General features: G+C 35.0%; 7 protein-coding genes across 7 annotated transcripts; 3 read left to right on the top strand and 4 right to left on the bottom strand.

The window, feature by feature from the left end:
- The first annotated feature begins 2,871 nt into the window (after window positions 1-2,871).
- LOC105314636 (tripartite motif-containing protein 2-like) lies at window positions 2,872-5,410 on the top strand. The gene is made up of 2 exons (XM_011408924.2): window positions 2,872-3,113; window positions 3,162-5,410. Exon 2 carries the CDS (start codon window positions 3,165-3,167, stop codon window positions 5,319-5,321), a length of 2,157 nt encoding a protein of 718 aa, XP_011407226.1. The 5' UTR covers window positions 2,872-3,113; window positions 3,162-3,164; the 3' UTR covers window positions 5,322-5,410.
- Window positions 5,411-5,445: 35 nt separating this feature from the next.
- On the bottom strand, window positions 5,446-7,527 carry LOC109586990 (uncharacterized). The gene is made up of 3 exons (XM_020003214.1): window positions 6,883-7,527; window positions 6,807-6,833; window positions 5,446-6,443 (listed from the first exon to the last, which is right to left on the bottom strand). The coding sequence occupies exons 1-3, from the start codon at window positions 7,436-7,438 to the stop codon at window positions 5,500-5,502; spliced, it is 1,527 nt and encodes a 508-aa protein (XP_019858773.1). The 5' UTR covers window positions 7,439-7,527; the 3' UTR covers window positions 5,446-5,499.
- Window positions 7,528-7,531: 4 nt separating this feature from the next.
- LOC109586991 (uncharacterized) lies at window positions 7,532-8,732 on the top strand. Its single transcript, XM_020003215.1, has 4 exons — window positions 7,532-7,930; window positions 7,972-8,087; window positions 8,249-8,505; window positions 8,561-8,732. The coding sequence occupies exons 1-4, from the start codon at window positions 7,588-7,590 to the stop codon at window positions 8,613-8,615; spliced, it is 771 nt and encodes a 256-aa protein (XP_019858774.1). The 5' UTR covers window positions 7,532-7,587; the 3' UTR covers window positions 8,616-8,732.
- Window positions 8,733-9,501: 769 nt separating this feature from the next.
- LOC109586992 (uncharacterized) lies at window positions 9,502-11,820 on the bottom strand. The gene is made up of 3 exons (XM_020003216.1): window positions 11,174-11,820; window positions 11,093-11,116; window positions 9,502-10,530 (listed from the first exon to the last, which is right to left on the bottom strand). The coding sequence occupies exons 1-3, from the start codon at window positions 11,748-11,750 to the stop codon at window positions 9,557-9,559; spliced, it is 1,575 nt and encodes a 524-aa protein (XP_019858775.1). The 5' UTR covers window positions 11,751-11,820; the 3' UTR covers window positions 9,502-9,556.
- Window positions 11,821-11,853: 33 nt separating this feature from the next.
- LOC109586993 (uncharacterized) lies at window positions 11,854-12,977 on the top strand. Its single transcript, XM_020003218.1, has 4 exons — window positions 11,854-12,240; window positions 12,385-12,509; window positions 12,560-12,786; window positions 12,849-12,977. Exons 1-4 carry the CDS (start codon window positions 11,913-11,915, stop codon window positions 12,910-12,912), a joined length of 744 nt encoding a protein of 247 aa, XP_019858777.1. The 5' UTR covers window positions 11,854-11,912; the 3' UTR covers window positions 12,913-12,977.
- On the bottom strand, window positions 12,878-17,108 carry LOC109580106 (BRCA1-A complex subunit BRE-like). Its single transcript, XM_020003217.1, has 12 exons — window positions 16,983-17,108; window positions 16,760-16,911; window positions 16,026-16,403; window positions 15,888-15,964; window positions 15,701-15,804; window positions 14,613-14,807; window positions 14,301-14,375; window positions 14,134-14,234; window positions 13,875-13,977; window positions 13,528-13,684; window positions 13,274-13,424; window positions 12,878-13,087 (listed from the first exon to the last, which is right to left on the bottom strand). The coding sequence occupies exons 3-12, from the start codon at window positions 16,139-16,141 to the stop codon at window positions 13,021-13,023; spliced, it is 1,146 nt and encodes a 381-aa protein (XP_019858776.1). The 5' UTR covers window positions 16,142-16,403; window positions 16,760-16,911; window positions 16,983-17,108; the 3' UTR covers window positions 12,878-13,020.
- Window positions 16,756-17,948, bottom strand: LOC105314635 (lysophospholipid acyltransferase 2-like; the record flags this gene model as incomplete). Its single annotated transcript, XM_020003211.1, has 4 exons — window positions 16,756-16,911; window positions 16,983-17,112; window positions 17,503-17,671; window positions 17,859-17,948. Coding segments are annotated over 4 exons (545 nt in total), but the record flags the coding sequence as incomplete, so codon positions are not given.
- Between the last annotated feature and the right edge of the window lie 1,065 nt (window positions 17,949-19,013).

The raw sequence follows: 19,013 nt of genomic DNA, 5'->3' as shown, positions 1-19,013 counted from the left end.
TCTACATTGTACTTTTCATGTTATTATGTAAGAATTATGGATCACCTTGCAATGTAGAGTAGAATTTGCGTCACGAGTAGGATTTTCATTTCGTATTTTCGTTGGTCGTTCGGAATCCTACTTCATCTTGTTTTTTTTTAATTTTTTATGTTCTTGTTTGTGTTGATTTTTAAAATAATATTTATAGTATTTCTTTAGTTGCAATTGTAATACTTATTGATTTTACACAAACAATAATTTTCTTTATTATTATTATCATTGTTATAACATTTATGAAAGACAGCATTGAATAGACATGCTGAAGGAATATCAACTATCCTGATGACAAGTGAAACTAATAATAGTCTTGACACAAGTCCTTGTTCAAGAATCTGTGAGCTAACAGTGTCCATCTTCCCTGCTATTCCTGTTCTTCCAGGCTGTTATCATAAGTCATAACTGTTTGTTTTTAAAATAAAATAACACATTTGATAAAACAGTAACATGTAAGATTAATACCTTCTTTTAGCTGGAAACTTCCACTAAAGTATTGCAGTAAGTTGATTCCAAGCATAGCTTGGTAAAAAAATAACTTGCTTCTTCCAGAGTTGCAGATCTGAGCATGCGCGACCACACCCACATTTTGGAGCACATGGCAAGCTTCTTTAATTAACAAAATGGCGGCATGTAGCTGAGATGGCTCGATCCAGCAGTCACAGTATCACTTTTTCCTTACTTGAAGAATGATCTGATGGGACATGGACCTGCGCATAGACTGTTGGAGTAGATTGGTGTAAGAATTATCCTTGTAGCACCAACTGATACTGAGATACACACCGACAACTGGATTGACAGGACTTGATGATGAAGATGATGAAGATGAAAAAAGGTGGCTGAACAAAACGGCCGGTTCGCCGATTTTTGGATTTTCGCTTAGACAAGGTCTAGAGCTACGCTGGTTGTACCATTGGAGTCCTCTGGTCAAGATAAGGTCCTCTATAAAGTCTGGTAAGCATAGGAGCTCGTTTTCCCAGTATAGCAAGGCTGCAAAAGTCGTGGCAGCCATTTTGTTTGGGGGTGAATCCTACTTAGTAACGCTACCGCGTTACTAATAACTACTTCACTCCTTCCTCTTAATTCTTGAGGTACCACTACTGACAGTATATCATTAGTCCCTTCAATTCCTTTATGAACCTCAAACTGAACTGACTGAGCATATATTAAACCAGCTACAATAAATAATGATAGTACCGATTTGAGAAAATTTTTCATTTGTATATTTTTCAGAGACTTATATGTTCTTATGTTGTGCAACAAGTTTGAGCTGATTCCAATAAAAATTAGATTATTTAAACAAATTTTAAAGATACTCAAAAATCGGGCCAAATTCCCTATACTATAGCACAGGGTTGTTGGCCAAAAATGAAAGGGTGAGAATTTTCCACTTTTATAATTTGTTATGAAGCATATACACGTTCTTATGTTGTGTAGAAAGTTTGAGCTGATTCTGATCAAATTTGGATTTTTAAAGAATTTTTAAAGTTGCTCCAAAATTGGGCAAAAGTCCCTGTACTATAGTACAGTGTCACGAGCCAATTTTTGGCAAAAATGAAAAGATGAGAATTCTCCACTTTTATAATTTTTTCTGATGCATATACATGTTCTCATGCTGTGTAGCAAGTTTGAGCTTATTCCGATAAAAATTAGATTTATTACGAATTTTTAAAGTTGCTTCATACTATAGTACCCATTAGTATTATACTGTATGCATGTTATACTTCATTACAATTAAGTTACCTGATCTATAGCTGAGGTCTCCACTCACTCCATTAGCTGTTCTACGTAGTATCCATCTTCTTCTTAAATCATATAATGCTCTGTAAAACTTGTGATCAGTTTGACTGGATAATCTCTTCAGTGGCTCAGCTCCTTTTCTTAATATCTTGGAAGCTACATCAAGTGCCTACACAAAAACTCATCATAATATTAAATGTACATGTACATACACAATCAATACATATTCATTAACTATCAATCTAATAGGGACAAAGCTCACTAAAAGAACTCCTATTGATCTGTGTACCTAATTATATTAAACACAATACAGGTAAAGGAATAGTACATTCACACTATGCCCAATACTATGCCTTTATAATCTTCTATATTGAGGTACATGTAATTGTGCATGCATAACTGAGTAAAGTAACAAATCATGAGAAGCTAACCTTCTTTTTAATTTGGTATTGATATGAAGGAGGTAATGTGTATTTCTTATTAACATAAACTGGATCCAGTGACAAGTATTGATGATGATTATGAACAATTTGTAACACATCAGACAGTACACTAACTTCAGTCAATGCTTGCCTGCAATAAACACAAAACTAATAATAAAGTTTAACTATCCTTTATGTATGCAATACATTGATACATGATTTATACTCTTGTTTATACAAATTCATGTATTTATGTACTTGAGTTTTGAGTGTGTGAATTCCCATGGCCAGCAATGACTTGGTTTCTTAGTTATAGGACCAGAAACTCCCTCCTCCTCCTCCTCCTCTTGTTTCTTCTTTCCTTCTTCTCTGTCATTATCATCATCAGCTCTCTGCCTCTCTCTTCTCTAAAGTCAACATGTTGAGCTAATTCACTTAGTTTCTGAGAGAGAGGTCTCCTACAAATAAATACACATACATGAATGTACAGTAATTCTAGTGTACATTGTATATAATTATAACTGTATCATTAGCATGCTACCTAATACCTTGAGGTACTTTTTATTTTGTCTCTTATTTTAGAATTCCCAATTTAAATTAAAAGAGGTAAGAAATAATGAAATAACAATCTACTCAATTAATTGCATTCTGTATTATTATAATAAATGACTGTTACCCTTCATATATCTCTTCTCCATCATAGTTGATCTCCTTGACTCTTGTAGTATGGAGTGATTCCACTGAGACCTTAAAACCAGCATCACCATTGGACGCCATGTGTGACTTGTGGGCAGATCAAACCATCCCACTTTAAGTGGGGTTGCATGCTCTCTTTTCATTAATCTTTTGTCTCCGAGTTTGTCTCTTTTACCATTTTCACCTATTCTCTTGCTTTTTGATTAAGAACACTTCTTAAAAGTAACATACTTCAGCCAGTGGTATTGTGATGATTTATTTTCTTCTTAGAAAATGGCAGAAAACACAAGTCCAGCTATCACTATGACTTGTGAGGTTTGTTCAGAGTATTACACTGACCCCCTCATGCTTCCCTGTCTTCACTCATTCTGTAAGAAGTGTCTAATAAAAGCTAAAGAGAAGCAAGGTAGTGCTGATACCTCATTAAAGTGTCCAACGTGTGACACTAGCGTTAATTTACCTGATGGTAAAATTGAAGGCCTCACTCAAAACCTTTGGCTAGCTCAACAAGTGAAGGAAGCATCCGTAAAGGATAAAATGAGCAAGAAAGAAAGCACATTATGCGAGCAATGCAGTGACGATACTGCTGTCACGTTTTGCTGTGAGTGTTGGCTGTTTTTATGTGATTTCTGCAAGACAGCACATAAAAGAATAAAAATCACGAGTCAGCACAAACTGGTTAACATGGGAAAGGAGAGTGTCATTGAAGAATTGCCTGTTACAGCACAGCAGCCAGTCTATTGTCCACGACACCCACGATCAGAGCTATTATACTACTGCAATGATTGTGAAGTAATGACCTGCCTCAATTGCCTACCTACTAAGCATAAGGATCATGCTTATGATGATTACATTGACGTAGGAGAAACAGCACGTAAAGCATTAAAGGAAAGTGTTGGTAGTTGTGATGGAGTCATTCCTCCAGTCACTGAAGCTATTGCTAATGGAGAGAAGATGCTAGAGCAGATAGCAACACGTAAAGAAGAAGTAAGGCAGAAAATCAAGGAAACGTTTGAAAAGCTTAAAGCTGCTTTAGATAAGAGATGCAATGATCTACTAATGGAGACAGAAGAGATTGCTAGCGCTAAGAGGAATTCAGTCAAGAAGCAGTTGGACAGGTTTCATAAACTGGTAAAACAGGTTTCTCATGGTCGTCATCTTGCATCATCAGTGAGTGAGCGTACTGATCCAGGTGAAGTTCTCAGCGTTAAGAAGCTAATCACGAATCAACTAGAGGAATGCATTGAAGAGTATAAGAAACTACCTCTAGAAATAGAAGAAAATGAAGCAATTTTAACAAGCCTTGACACCACTGTCATAAGCAATGAAATTGGTAAATATGGTGGTGTTTTTAAAGTTGATGCAGATTTTTATTCTGTCGATAGTGGGCAAGCCATTCCTCTAGCGACAGTACAGAAGGAACGGAAATTTAAGCTGGCAATTAATATTCCTGTACCTCTAGATAAAGCCTTGCAGCACGTTCATGCTTCCTTTACCAAAAATGATGGCAGTAAAGAGGAGGGTAGAGTTGTTAATGATAACAACACAGCCATTGTATCATGCACACCTAAAAATAATGGTGGATATGAACTATCAGTGACTGTAAGAGGTCACCATATTAAAGGTAGTCCTTATCAACTGTCAGTAAAAGCATCAAGAGACTATACCACACTAACTAACCAGAGATCCTTTAATGTGGGGAGTCGTACTCCTGGTGTTGCTGTTCATACTAATGGTGAAGTATTTGCTAGTAGTCATAATGGTGGGTTTGTTCAGGTATTTAGTGAGGATGGTACTGCAGTAAGAAGGATTGGATCTAAAGGTAACGGTGGTGGAGAATTTCAATGTACTTGGGGTTTATTGCTGGTAGGAGACAGGCTCTATGTGTCTGATGTTACTCTTCATCGTGCGCAGTATTTCTCAGCTACTACTGGTCAGTATATTGGTCAGTTTGGTAGTAATGGTAATAGAAATGGACAATTCTCTACTCCTCATGGTATGTCTACTGATGGTAAAGGTAATATATTAGTAGCTGATTATGGCAACAAAAGAGTACAAGTGTTTAAAGAAGATGGTACATTTGTACAAGTCATACAATGTGATGGTAATGCATCTGATGTAGCAGTTGATAATGAAGGAAAGATACACGTTACCATTAGTGATCAAAGTCATGTTCAAGTCTTCTCTCCTGATGGTAAAAACCAACTTGATGCATACAAAAATAACATCAGTTCTCCTCAAGGTATTGCCATTGATGACGAAGGATATATCTTTGTTTTAAATAACAATAGCTGCCTTGATGTATTGAGTCCTGACAGGAAACATGTCATCAAATCAATTTCATTTGCTCAAATATATGGTGTAGCACTGGATAAGGATGGATATATTTATGTTGCAGATTATGGCAACAGTCGTATAATGAAGTATTAAAGTAATCGTTAAAAAACTGCAATAAACTATAAGCTGATAGTCATAATATGTAGTGACTTTAGAACTATAGATGTGTAAACTTAGACCTATAGTGTAAATAATTATTTTTTAGAATTTTGTTTTTTTTAATTTGTTTTTAAAATACAAAAAGCGGCAGCAAATATTTGAACAAAAATATTTAAGCTATTGTAATGTATCCATTCCAAGCAACAGTTCTTATCATACAATAATAGAACCAAACAAAGACAGCTACCATCATTACTACTACTCCTATGCAAGAAGGAGCAGATACACCAGTTAGACGTTGGAGATTCCACTGTACTAAAACAGGAGTTACATTAACATCCATCATTGTTGTACTTGTGGTGTTAAAAAGTAGTGATATATTCTCCTTTTTGTGTGGATACTTAGTATGTGTTATTGGACAGGTAGTGTGTTGTGAGGAAACACTGCAGTCCTCATTCAGTCCACTGATATTGATTCTTGTTAGATTAGCTGATAGCCAGATGGTATAGCCCACATTTTTAGCAACGTACCAACCAATGTAATAGAGTTTGTTAGGAGGTAGATGGAATGTTTTATTCACTACACCTGTTTTAGGAAGACAATCAGTTTGAGCAACAGGGTCACCAACTGAGCCATAAGGCTCATTTGCTATGAAAATTTTTAAGTCTGCTTTGTTGTCATACAAAAAAAGTTGTGCCGGGCAGCCTAAAACAACTCCGTTTTGCTGTAACTCGAATCTGAATTTCAATTTGCAAACTGTATTACATATAAGATTGTTTTCACTTCGGTCGTAAAACAGTTCGAACCTTTGAGAAAAAGTAGAATTTCTCTTGTCTATTTGCTTTTCAGGAAGCACCACAGGAATGTATGATAACTGAGACTTAGGGACGACATAGACACTTGCTGTAGCTGTGCTATTGGAAATAAGATTCACTTCATTGACATAAAATTGATCATAGTAGATAGAGGTTACATAGCCATTGTACACACTGATAGTCTGAGCATCAAAATGTTGAATGTTCTTGAAGACGAAAAGAAATACTAATGCAATGGCGGCCATTATTAGAATAATGGTGATTAGGATACAGGTACAGAGAATGAACCTAGCTCTGATCTCTATTCATGAAAAGGTCAAATAAGTAAAAATGGTAAAATGTTAAGAATGATAATAATTGTCCTGTTTGTTTAATGAAGTCCACTTTCTCATGCACCCATATAACTGTCACAACAATATACATGTACATATGCAGAGATTTCTGTCACATCATCATTCTATTCATCTTTATTAAAATCATAATCACATGTACATATGGCCACAATTCTTAATAATAATTACAGTTAACATTATACTCTCCACACATAAGCACTCCAATATGCACGCTACATTACAAGCTGTAGCTGTTCAAGTACAAAAGAGTGAAAGGGAGGGCAAGACTTAATACTATCATACATTCATTGAAGAATATAAAGTAAACTTACTTCTATTATTATTCCCATCGTTAGAACCTTTAAAACATAAATAATAAATAAAAGCAATAAAACAATAAGCTCATACCTTCATCAGAATCAGGTACGTAAATGATCTCGGGTACTTGTATGCTGTGTTGTCCACAAAACACTGTAAGTGGCTCATGAAACTCGAGACAACCAGTCGTTTCTATGCATTCCCTCAACTCTGGGACACTCTCTCTCGTTAGTCTATCCTCTTTGTACAGGCTGTAAAGAAATTTTTCTTTTGACGGTGCCTTAGGCAGGCCAACGTTTGACTTGTAATTGTTGAAGGTGTTCGTGTCCATTTTTTTGACTGTCTTGGTCATTGTCAGCATGAGCCCAAACTCAAAGTCTCCGTTGATATTATACGGATGAGTGATGTACTCGTTGAGGCGTGATAGCTTCTCTTCTGCACAGCCAACGGAGGAAAGGACGAAGTGCCACACGCTTGGAAGGATTGCTGGCTCTAGTCTTTGCTCCATTTCAGTGAGCAGTGAGTTTATGTCAGGGATAAGGTCTATGTCTATCTTTAGGAGAGAGGAGCAGATCGGTCTAATGAATTCCAAGTCTTCTTCATCGATACAGCCAATTAGCACTGATCCCAAAGTTCTATTAGCCATTAGATCTATCACACTTGCAGTAAAGACAACTTTTAGAGAAGGTGAGAGTGAGCGAGAGTTAGAATAGTGTGCTGATTCAGTTAATTAATAGGTCAAGTGGTGAGGAGGAGCCAGATGTGAAGAACACCCACGCAGCCACTGAGAGAAAAATGATGTCTCGATTTCTTCTCCGCAGCGGGCCTCAGTTCTCTGGGTCCTTCTTTAGCAAATTCCCTTACCATTGCTTGAGAAGCAGCAGCAGCAGTACCGTGCAAGCAACAGTACCGCAGTCCAAAATAGTTAAGAAATCCGTTAGTATCAAACATAAAGATGAAGAAATTATGAAGAAACTCAAGAGCCTTGAAGCAGAAAGGGGCATCAAATCCAATGTGGCCGAGACGGTGAGATTCAGCTCTGTAGAGTTCTCTGGATCTAAGGAAGACATCCAGTATGTCACAGAAGCCCTGGAGCAATACTACCCTGGTTCAATCATACCTAATTCTGAAAGTGAAAGTATAACTTGACAGTTTGTTTAATCTTTATCTATCTTTTAGTTGTAGGAGATCAAGTGATCAATATCATACTGAATCTCAATGACTCTCTGAAGAATCTATTGAAACACAAATCTCTCTCAATGGAGGACTTCTCAAAATTCGCCAATAGTTTATCAGTAAGTAAACAACAACACTGGATCTAAGATTTACTGCATTAAAGTATACATGTATGAATTTGAATTAATAGTGCACTGCTTTATTATAAAATATCATAGTAGTAGAGTTCAAATTTAATAAGGCAGATTTGTACTTTATGTTTTTATTTTCATAATTTTAGAACACTGGAGGTCTTGAAGATGTTAAAATTAATGTGATAGTCAGAGAGCGTCCTCTTTTACAATATGGGTCTGTTAAAGCCTACTCCATTGGTCCATCAAATGGTACTAAGACTGACTCATCTGCCAAAATCCAATTACAACAAGATACAACGGAAATCATAAATGTCTCCATTACACATAATCTATGTGATGGGACTAACATTGGGTATAAAGTCCAACAACAGTTAATGAATGCATTCCCTAACTATCTCATTGTGTAAGTCAGTGTCAGTGCAAATAAGATTAAATAGAATAACTTTTTCTCTTTGTAGGATTGATAGTGTGAGTGTCCCAATCCCATCCTCTGGCTCAGTATGCATAAACTAGCCATGAAACTCTCTTGTGTTATGTACACTATCAAAGTACATATAAACCCGCTATATGTAGAAAGAACAATTTTCTTTTCTTTGTGTCTCCATAAAATTAATTCATTTTTTGGAAAAATTATTAAGTACATAAGGTTGGAGTAATTAGGTAGTAGTGTGGGAAGTGATGATAAGATAATTAGCAATAACATTACATTATACATATCACTAGATGAAATCGGCATCAGTGCTACTCTCTATTTCATTTCTAAGTAATTGCGTAAATATGCAACTGCTAATGGCTGACAGCCTGACATGAGTGCCTTCTTGACACAATGTTGCTGGTATATACTTCTCCCATATCAACCTATTTATCAATGTACGTCATGTTTGACTCCACCCACCCGCACAAGTACATGACTTGCTTGAGTAGTTTTGTGCAGTTTGGCAGAAGAGGACACTGTTGGGCTTATCAACAGAAGCACCATGCAACTATAATCTTATCCAGATAAAGGAGAGAGGGGGAGAAGGGAGGGAAAAAGGAGGAAGAGAGAGAGAAGAAGGAAGTGGAGGGAGGGTAGAGGAAGAGATGGAGAAGAGTATATACACATTATGTCCATGGTATTTCTGATTTTTCACATTACTTTTAAAATGTTATCAAATATGTATTCTTAGATTAGGATTATGGATACAATTATTGAGAAGAGGAAAGTATTTTATGTACATATACGAAGTAAATGTATGTACGCATGTACATGCATCTCTCACCTATGAAAAGGCACAAATTTGTAGTTATGTGCTATTGAGCATGTGCATAAGGGTTTAAAATGGTAGGTTTAATTTTGGCAAATGGTGCTCAATGCAAATAAATGGTAACTTTACTTTTAGAAAAATATAAAAACATTAAAGCAATAAAAGACTGTACAAAAATATTAAACTTAAAAATTTAATTTATTAAAATTACTATCTATTTTGCAAAGCACCATATTCACCCGTTGCAGTGTTTATCGTGATCCTCCTTTTTTGACAACGGAAACCGACACATACGAACAATGCTACTATAATTACTAATACTCCTATTCCTGGAAAAAATGTGACACCAATCAATTGTGGAAGATTCCACTCAACTAATACTGAAGTGGCATTAACAGTCTTTGGTGATGTACTTGTGGTGCTGAAAAGGAGAGATACGTTTCCCTTTTTGGCTGGATATCGAGTGTGAGTTATTGAGCATGTAATTGGTTTGGAAGAAGCAATAGTGCAATTCTCTCGAAGCCCACTAATATCATATCTTGTTAAATTAGCTGATAACCAAATGCTGTACTCGACAGATTGTGAGACGTACCAGCCAATATGATACATTGTGTTAGGGAGGAGTTTGAAAGAAACAGTTTTTTTACCAGGTTCAAGACACCCAGTAGTATCAGCGGCATAGCTGACATTTCCAGGATATTGCTTATCGTTATTCCTCACAAAAGTAGCAATTGAGCTTTTGGAGTCAAACAAATAAAGCTGTGCTGGACATGTTTCTTGTGTATTTCCGTTCCATTGAATGTCGAATTCAAACTTTGCTTTGCCATTTGGATTACACAAGAGAGTAGTTTTGTTATAAGATATTTCAAACCGTTGATTATTTGGAGCAGTTTCTTGCTTTAATAGCGTTCTTGGAATGACTACAGGATTATAAGATAGTTCACCCTCTGGAACAACATAAACACTCACAGCATTGTTGGCATCACAATTTTCACAAACGAGATCTACCTTGTCGACAAAAAATTTGTTATAAAAGAGCGATGCTATAGAACCCACAGGCACGGTAACTTTCTCTGGTCTAGGAACATAATTGTTTTTATAGATGCAATATAATGCAATTGCACCACCAGCCAATAGGATCAATATAATCGCTACAATAAAAATCGATACTGGAACTTTAATTTCTATAAAATATTATAAAGAGAGGTATAATAGATTATTATTGATGTTGTAAAAAGTTAAAAGACAATTCACCTATAGCCAATTTGACTATAGCTCATGAGCTTTTGGCTAATATTTACAAACTTGTTTGAATGCTCAGGAAATACAAATTTATGGAATAAAATACTTGCAACCGTCCAATAATCAAAGCACACCTTATAAGGTTAGTTTAGAATATGACACTACACCTGACATTATGCTGACACTGGAATTTAATTTGGTCCTATTTCAGCATTACATATCATAGGCGTAGGAATGGGTGGAGGGGGCTGAATCCCCCAACTTTCAGCAAGAAGGGCTTAGCCCCCCCCCCCATGTTCACATGCTAAGTCATGCTTTTTTATGTTGAGCCCCCTCAACTTTTGAATCATTCCTACGCCTATGCATATATGTGTAATTGTGTAAAGGTCAAATCACCCACTCTTTTGATTAAAAATGGTCTATTATTGTAAATCCATCTTTATTCATTATGGAATTAAGTTCATATAATTTCAAATAATTAATGCAACTCTGTAATACACTTACTATTGAATTTCTTACAGCAACGTTCTAGGGTAAATGAAAAATATTCTAAAATTAGCCTTTATTATACTTAGCTTTTCTTACTGTATTTTTTGTTCGGCACAGCTATTTTTGATGCTTCTATCCCGTGTTTATCACAGAAATTTGTGAGTGGTGTGTGCAGCTCTGGGCAATCGGCCTTCTGTAGTTGTGATCGAAACAGCAAAACCTTTTCTTTCTTTAAATGACCATTCGTGTGTAAAGCTTGAAGAAACTCAACTTTTGATGATGCATCAGGAAATTCTGGGTGTGATGTGTATATCTGGAAATCTTCTTCGTCTATTTTTATTGCTATCTCTGTCATGGCAAGCATCAGATCAAACTCCACATTTTTGCTTGTATCGTAATGATGAACGATGCAGTTTTTAATACCTGAAAGTTGCTGTTTCGTGCAGCCGATACAAAGCAGAATAGAATACCACACAGAAGCTAAAAGGTTTCCTTCTAGGCTGTTTTCAGTCAGTTCGAAGATATCATATAAGCCTAGACTCTCCTCTATCGCCTTTTCCAACAGCGTAGCACAGAGTATTCTAATGAATTCCAGCTTGCCCTTGATATGCTTATTTCTTTCGACCAATGCCACTTCTTTCCGGATCTGCCTCGGGGTCTGCTGGTTTTCCATGATAGTTTACACGTTGTAAAACAACACTCAAGTGAAAAACTAAGAAATCAGCTGAATCAGCCACACTGTTTAATGACGTCATAACGAAATCATCGGATAATTAGCCACACCTTCTCAAATTTGTCATTTTGACCAACCCACGCAAATGATTGGAGTATCAGGATGCATAGATTTCTCCGAAGGTCTTTCTTGTTGAGCAGCAGGATTCCTCATTACTGCAGAAGCAGCAGTAGTGGTACACCAAACGGCGAGCAATCTAGTGAAAGTTACGTTTGGGTTAAAGACGGCGACATCACTCACATCAGTGACAAGTTGAAAAAACTTGTGCCTATCTACTCGAATATCGAGTGGAGTCACGAAGAGACATTTAGCTTCAGCTCTTTCAAACTCTGTGGTCCAAAGGAAGAGATTGAAAGTGTTGCAGCAGAGCTCAAGAAGTGCTTCAAAGACGGATGTATTAAGCTATTTCCTTGCCGCTCACCCTTTGAAAGTAAAAGTGTAGTATCTAGTGTACATTGATTATATATATATATATATATATATATATATATATATATATATATATATATATATATATATATATATATATATATATATACATATATATATAAACTGATAATTTTTGTTCCCATAGAGCCTGCAAATACTGCTCCACATTTCATTGATGTCACACTTACATTTAACGAAGAGTTAGAAGGTTTGTGGGTCAATATTATTAATAACACAAATTTCCCTGACATCGCTTCCAAGATATCAAAAGTATAAATGTAATGTAGCTATACAAGCAAGCTCATATCAGTCCTTTGTAGAGAGATGAATTCGATTGCATCGGTTCCCCCGATGTTAACATAATTGTTAAAGAGCACATCCCTACATTATATGGCCCTGTTAAGTCATATAATATTAAATCGCTTTCAAGCGACTTCAAGCCAGTTATCAACATCTCTGTTACTCATAATATTTGTAATGGAGAAACTGAAGTTGGATATGTTGTAAAACAAGTGATTCAGGATATGTTTTGCAACTACTTTGTCACGTGAGTCATTTGATTATATACAAAGTATAATTATGTAGTAATCATAATCTTTTTTCCTATAGCATTGATAGCGTGAGTTCACCAACAACTGCAGTCTGCAGTAGAGATTGCAGCAACAAAGAATAAACTAGTGCATGTGATGTGAACAAAATTTTATTTTTTTGAATTACTAGAGAAATTAAGAATAATTAGTAGTGTGGGAAGTGATAAGATAATTAGCACAAAAATGTGTTACTATAAAAGTTCTCCTGATGTTTTACAAATCTCCATAAACTTTGGAATAACTTGAGCAATGTGGGTCCTATTGGGAATAAGATTAATTATAATTAATAAGGAGTAACAGAGAGGAAGAGAGATTGAAGGAAAACAGTGACACAAATACATTATGCATACATATATATGTGTGTGTGTGTGTTACACATAATATCATACATATTATATTATAAGAAAAGAGAAAGATAGCAGAGAGAGAGGAGAATGGACTTGCTTCATTCTCCATGCTTTCTCTTCAGCGTCCCAATGAGAGCTATAAGGCATACCCTCCAATATGTATTGAAATGGTCGCCCATCATATTTATGATAAATAGAGTAGAGAGAGAGAATGGGGACTTCACTGGGAAAAGCTTCAGTCAAATTTACTAAAATAATAACAATAACATCACTTATGTACACAATTATACACACAATTACACATGTACATAAATGTATAAACATGTACTTTATATGTAGTTCATAGCTTACAGTGTGCAATGAAGCAAAACCCTTGATTTGACTCAAAAAGAAAAGCAATCTTCATGTAGCTCTCGGTATCATACTCCAGTACTGATTGCCCCATTAAACCCAGCAGTGCTGCAATGTACTCTTTACGTCTTACAAAGTTCTGTACTATACCTTCAACCTTTATAATAGAACCAAAATATTATCAGCTACACAACTATTATTAATAAAGATAAATTTAACTAAGAGTACATAATACATATAATAACACTATCATAACTTCATAATACGCTTGATTTAACTTAAGTTGCTCAAAATATGTTACAGTACTTATTATACTGGTATAATTTCTACATTATTATCCTCCAAACCTTTTCTTGGAGTATTTTGTGTACATTAGGGACATAGTCCATGAGGTAAGAGTCCTCACTGTTCCAACTAGGAAGCTTAATATTAGCAGCACTCCCCAATATCCTAAAACATTAAAAACATACATACGTAAATAATTTAAATGAATACTGTTTAGTTTCACAAGCTTTTTCATTTTAGTTTCATGTATAGTGTACATGTACAATGTATGTACATGCATTATCATAGTAAACTAAAAGTATTATAGTACTAGTAAGTTACCTCTCAATAGAAGGTGATAGATAGAGACTGATATCAACTTTACTGGCATTTGGTGGATGAAAGACAGCAGTCAATGCTGCAAAACTAGCACCAGGATTATCCTAGAGAATAATGGAGCCTGTCATATACATGTACACATATGTATGAAGGTTCGTTTGAGCTCTTACTTTTGAGAGATAAGCAGGTAAAGTAGAGAAATCCACTTCGAGTCTAATGTAGAAGGTGGTGACTGGTTCACTTTGCTACAAAGAAATACCAATTACAATAAAGAAATGATTATCAGCATAATGTAACTTAGAATTTATAAAACACATGGCTTTAGATTGTCAATACCATACATGTAAGTACCAGCAATATTATATAATAAAAGAAGGCCAAGGAACAATACATGTACAATTATTCCATACAAAATCATTCTTTAAAGCAATATAAACTTCATCACTAATCTATTATAATGCTGTAAATACATGTGCTCTTGCCTTGGTGGTAGGTGGTTGGCAGTGTATGTCAATCTGACTCAATGACATGTTGCTCTCTTTGAGTGTGTTATATTCAAAGTTGAGTCTTTGGTGAGATGAGATGAGGGATTTATGGTGTCGCCTGTATTCTTCTAATAGCTCCTCAAGTAGGTGAGAGAGGGAGAGATTATCTTTGTGATTCCAATCAACAAGTGACTATAGAATAATAATGAAAATACTAATGTTGCAGCCTATAGCCATTTTAGAGTCTTTCAAAGCAATTTTTAAAATTCATAAAAAATTCAATTTTGATCGGATTCAGCTCAAACTTTCTACACAGCATAAAAACGTGTACATGCATTTTAAAAAAATTATAAAAATCCAGGATTCTCTCCTAGTCATTTTGGCAAAATTTGGCCAAAGACCCTGTGCTATAGTACAGGGACTTTGGCCCAATTTTGGAGCAACTTTAAAAATTCATAAAAAATTCAATTTTGATCGAAATCAGCTCAAACTTGCTACACAACATAAGAACATGTATATGTATCAGGAAAAATTATAAAAATCCAGAATTCTCTCCTAGTCATTTTTGGCGAAATTTGGCCAAAGACCCAGTACTATAGTACACGGACTTTTGCCTGATTTTGGAGCAACTTTAAAAATTCGTAAAAAATCCAATTTTGATCAGAATCAGCTCAAATTTGCTACACAACATAAGAATATGTATATGTATCAGAAAATGTAATAAAAATCGAGAATTCTCTACTTTTCATTTTTGGCAAAATTTGACCAAAGACCCTGTACTATAGTACAGGGACTTTGGCCCAATTTTTCAGTAACTTTTAAAATTCGTAAAAATTCAATTTTGATCGGAATCAGCTCAAATTTGCTACGTAACATAAAAACATGTATATGTATCAGAAAAAATTATAAAAATCCAGAATTCTCTCCTAGTCATTTTTGGCAAAATTTGGCCAAAGACCTTGTACTATAGTACAGGAACTTTGGCCCGATTTTGGAGCAACTTTAAAAATTTATAGTCATTTTTGGCAAAATACCCTCTACTACAGTTTAGGACACAAAACATGTACATGTACAATATTCCTTACTTGCAAGTTATCGATTTCAGGGTCAAAATTATTTATATCGTCGTCTGCACTCCAGACAATATCAGGAGGTTCAGTTGGGTACTTGTGATTGAATATAACCTCCCCTAATAAGAATAATAAAAAATTAATAATAATATATATGTAATAATATTACACATACACACTCAATAGTAATGGGTATGCTTACATTTAATGTGAGAGCCACAGTAAGGGACTGAGACGGTGAAACGATCACAGAGCTTATCTGTAGGCCCGTTAATTAGACTACAAGAAGAAATTAATTTTTAAAAATAATGATTACTATTAATTCTAAAGGTATGCCTGCCTGCTTTTGACTCCAGTGATAGCCATCATCCCGCCTTGTCCATTAATCTTGTCATTTCTGAAGCACTCCTCTACTAGCGGGACTAGAACTGGGTGAAGACTCTTCTGAAAAGACATGCCAGCACAAATAGGCGGGGCTACAATCTAATCGACCACACCCACATACATATTGAAACTATTATTGGAAAAATAAATTAAAAGCACTAAAATTAATTATAATATTATCTATTACAGCTTAAAATAAAATAAATAATAATCTACATCTCTAGAGATGACACCCTTCACTAGCATTATTGTTCATGTGCTTTTCTGCTTTTTGACTGAGGGCAGGAAAAAGAACAATGAGAGGAGACCAATGACCGGAATAAAATAATAACACCTAAAAACATTTTAAAAATTAATAATATACAGTGCGTAGCTATAAAATAAGCTAAATGAAGCTAATAAAACCAGACAAAATTGTTTATAAATACATGCAGTTAAAATAGAACAGTGGCTCGATCTATTATACTGACCACTTATTATTGCAATTAAGTAAAAATTTAGCAATAATTATAATTTAATTTAGCACGATAATAATTTAAAACATTAAGCAAGGAATCCTTAAAGTGAGAAATGTACATGTACATGTACATTTAGATACAAAACTACATGTACAATTATTACAGTAGTAATTGTAATGAATTTGAATGATGAGCTTTTAGTTACAGTATACATAAAGTTAATGATCTTTACTTCCAAATGAAGAATATGTCTTCAAGGAACATCAGCTGGAATGATATGAAGTTGAAGTCTCTCATTAAAGATAGGACAATGATACAGAGTACAGTGTAGGAGCTTTTCATGACACGAGAGCTATCGAATGCATTCTGGGTGATAAACCGTAACTAGAAAAAGGTAAAAATTAAGTACATGTAAATAAAAAAATTAATAATGATAATATTATTATTATTATTACCTTACGACCAACTAGTGTACCTAGGCCAGCCACAAGGAAGGATAAGTAATATCCAGGATAGTAACCATGCCACATTGCTGATACCATGTTGGTGAGTAATACAGATTTATTACCTCTGTCATAGATTAACCTACAGAATGCATGGAATAATGTAAAATTATGACTTTTAATAAATTCTAATCTCCACTACACATGCAAAGCAACAGGAAAAAGTAGAATGAATAAAATTTTAAATGAGAGAAAGACAATGTAAAAATTGCTCCCTTTTAATCATAAACTTGATATTGTATCTATAGTACTACTGTATAGCAGGAAATGCTGGAGGGAGTTAAAATTGGCGAATTGCCAAATTTTAGTAATTGGCAAGTTTTAATTTAACAAATTTGTGGCCACATGCCATTGAGCATGTGCATAATGGCTCAAAATAGTGAATTTTTATTTTGGTGAATGGCTTTCAAAATGCCAAATTCGTCAAATTTAACTCCCTCCAAAATTTCCCACTATACGGTAAGTTCCTTGCCTTCTTAGCCAGTTCATTGTTGGTAGGTTCCATCCTGATATCAGTTCACGAGCACTAGTGGCTAGTTCAATCTGATACACGTCAACCATTGTCGTCAGACTCCACCTCTTGGACTCATCACTGGCTAATGAATCATAGCCCAGACCACCAGCATTGCATATACCATCAGCTAGCAATCGAAGAACAAAAAATAAAATAATAATAGCAATCTCTGTCTCTCCTACATGTACATGTATAGATGTACAGTATGTTGAAAGCATTGTTGAAAATATTATGTTTGTTAAATGAATAGTGCATTATGCCATACATGTATGTACATGTACATGTACATTTATAGAATGAAATTGGAGACTCACCAATGATGAAAGTGAAGTAGTACTGGCACCTTATTATTGAAGCAAATATTGTAATGTTGAGGAGTCGTCTGGGGAATGACAAATCAGGATCTGTAACAAAACAAAAATTAATAATAATAATAATCAATACTTGTTAATAGAAAATACACTGCTCATATACATGTACATGTAGATTATACTGATAATCAGAGTATCAAGTTAAGCTACTGTTTCCACCCAAGTTAGTCTACTGTTTCCACCAGTGTAATTTTATCAAACTAGGCGAATGTAAAACATTGAGGGGTGAGCAAAACGATTAAAATTGTGATTTTGGATATAGAATGTCTATATATATGGATTGATGTAGACATGTAGTCGCATAGGACTAAATAAATTAATGTTGATGTAACTCTACTGATGTGGAGCAGTGCAGAACTTTCATCAGTAGAAGGTAATTTCATGCTATGAGCTTGCTCTTGTAGCTTTATGAGTTAAGAATTTCTGCAAATATTAAAGTTTCCTTGTAGCATAGAAGATAGTTGGAGCATATGAAGCAGTCACTGTCTCACATGCAATCTTCTTTCTGATGGGTAAGGGATCTATTATTATTATTATTATTATTATTATTATTAAAGAACTTTACAGTACTAACATAGAGAGAGAAGAAAAGAAAAACATTAAATTGAGGGCAGCAGGAGTTTGGAGTACTGAGGGTACATCAGTAATTAATACTGAGTACCAGAAATAAAAAAAAATAAAACAATAATTTACACTATAACACTATATACATTATACATACACATAAAGTTACTAATGCAACAAAACAGTTACTTGACTTGTGAAGTGATACATTTGCTACAGGGGCAACAGAAGTGGTACGTACATAGATCCTCAGAGTTGAAAGTTTCTTCAAAGTAGGACCACATAAGGCGACGAAGATGGAATTTTGCTATAGGAACAGAGTAACCAAGAAGATCGACCTGCCTTGATATCTTATTCCAGAGTCTAGGGAGTCTTGTAAAGTAGAAGTGCCTTGAGGAGTTGGAACATGAGAATTGGTGTTGTAGCTTGATCCCACATGAACGAGTTCCAGAGGTGGAGAAAGAAACAAACTGCAGTATATCAAAAGCAGGGTTTGGTGCTTTCACTGATGACAGAAAGAAGGATATATCATTC

This window comes from Amphimedon queenslandica, unplaced genomic scaffold (genome assembly GCF_000090795.2).
Source record: "Amphimedon queenslandica unplaced genomic scaffold, v1.1 AMPQUscaffold_12721, whole genome shotgun sequence".
Taxonomy (NCBI): Eukaryota; Metazoa; Porifera; class Demospongiae; order Haplosclerida; family Niphatidae; genus Amphimedon; species Amphimedon queenslandica.
The sequence above is the reverse complement of the archived record's forward strand: the minus strand, read 5'-3'. Positions and strand labels throughout refer to the sequence as shown.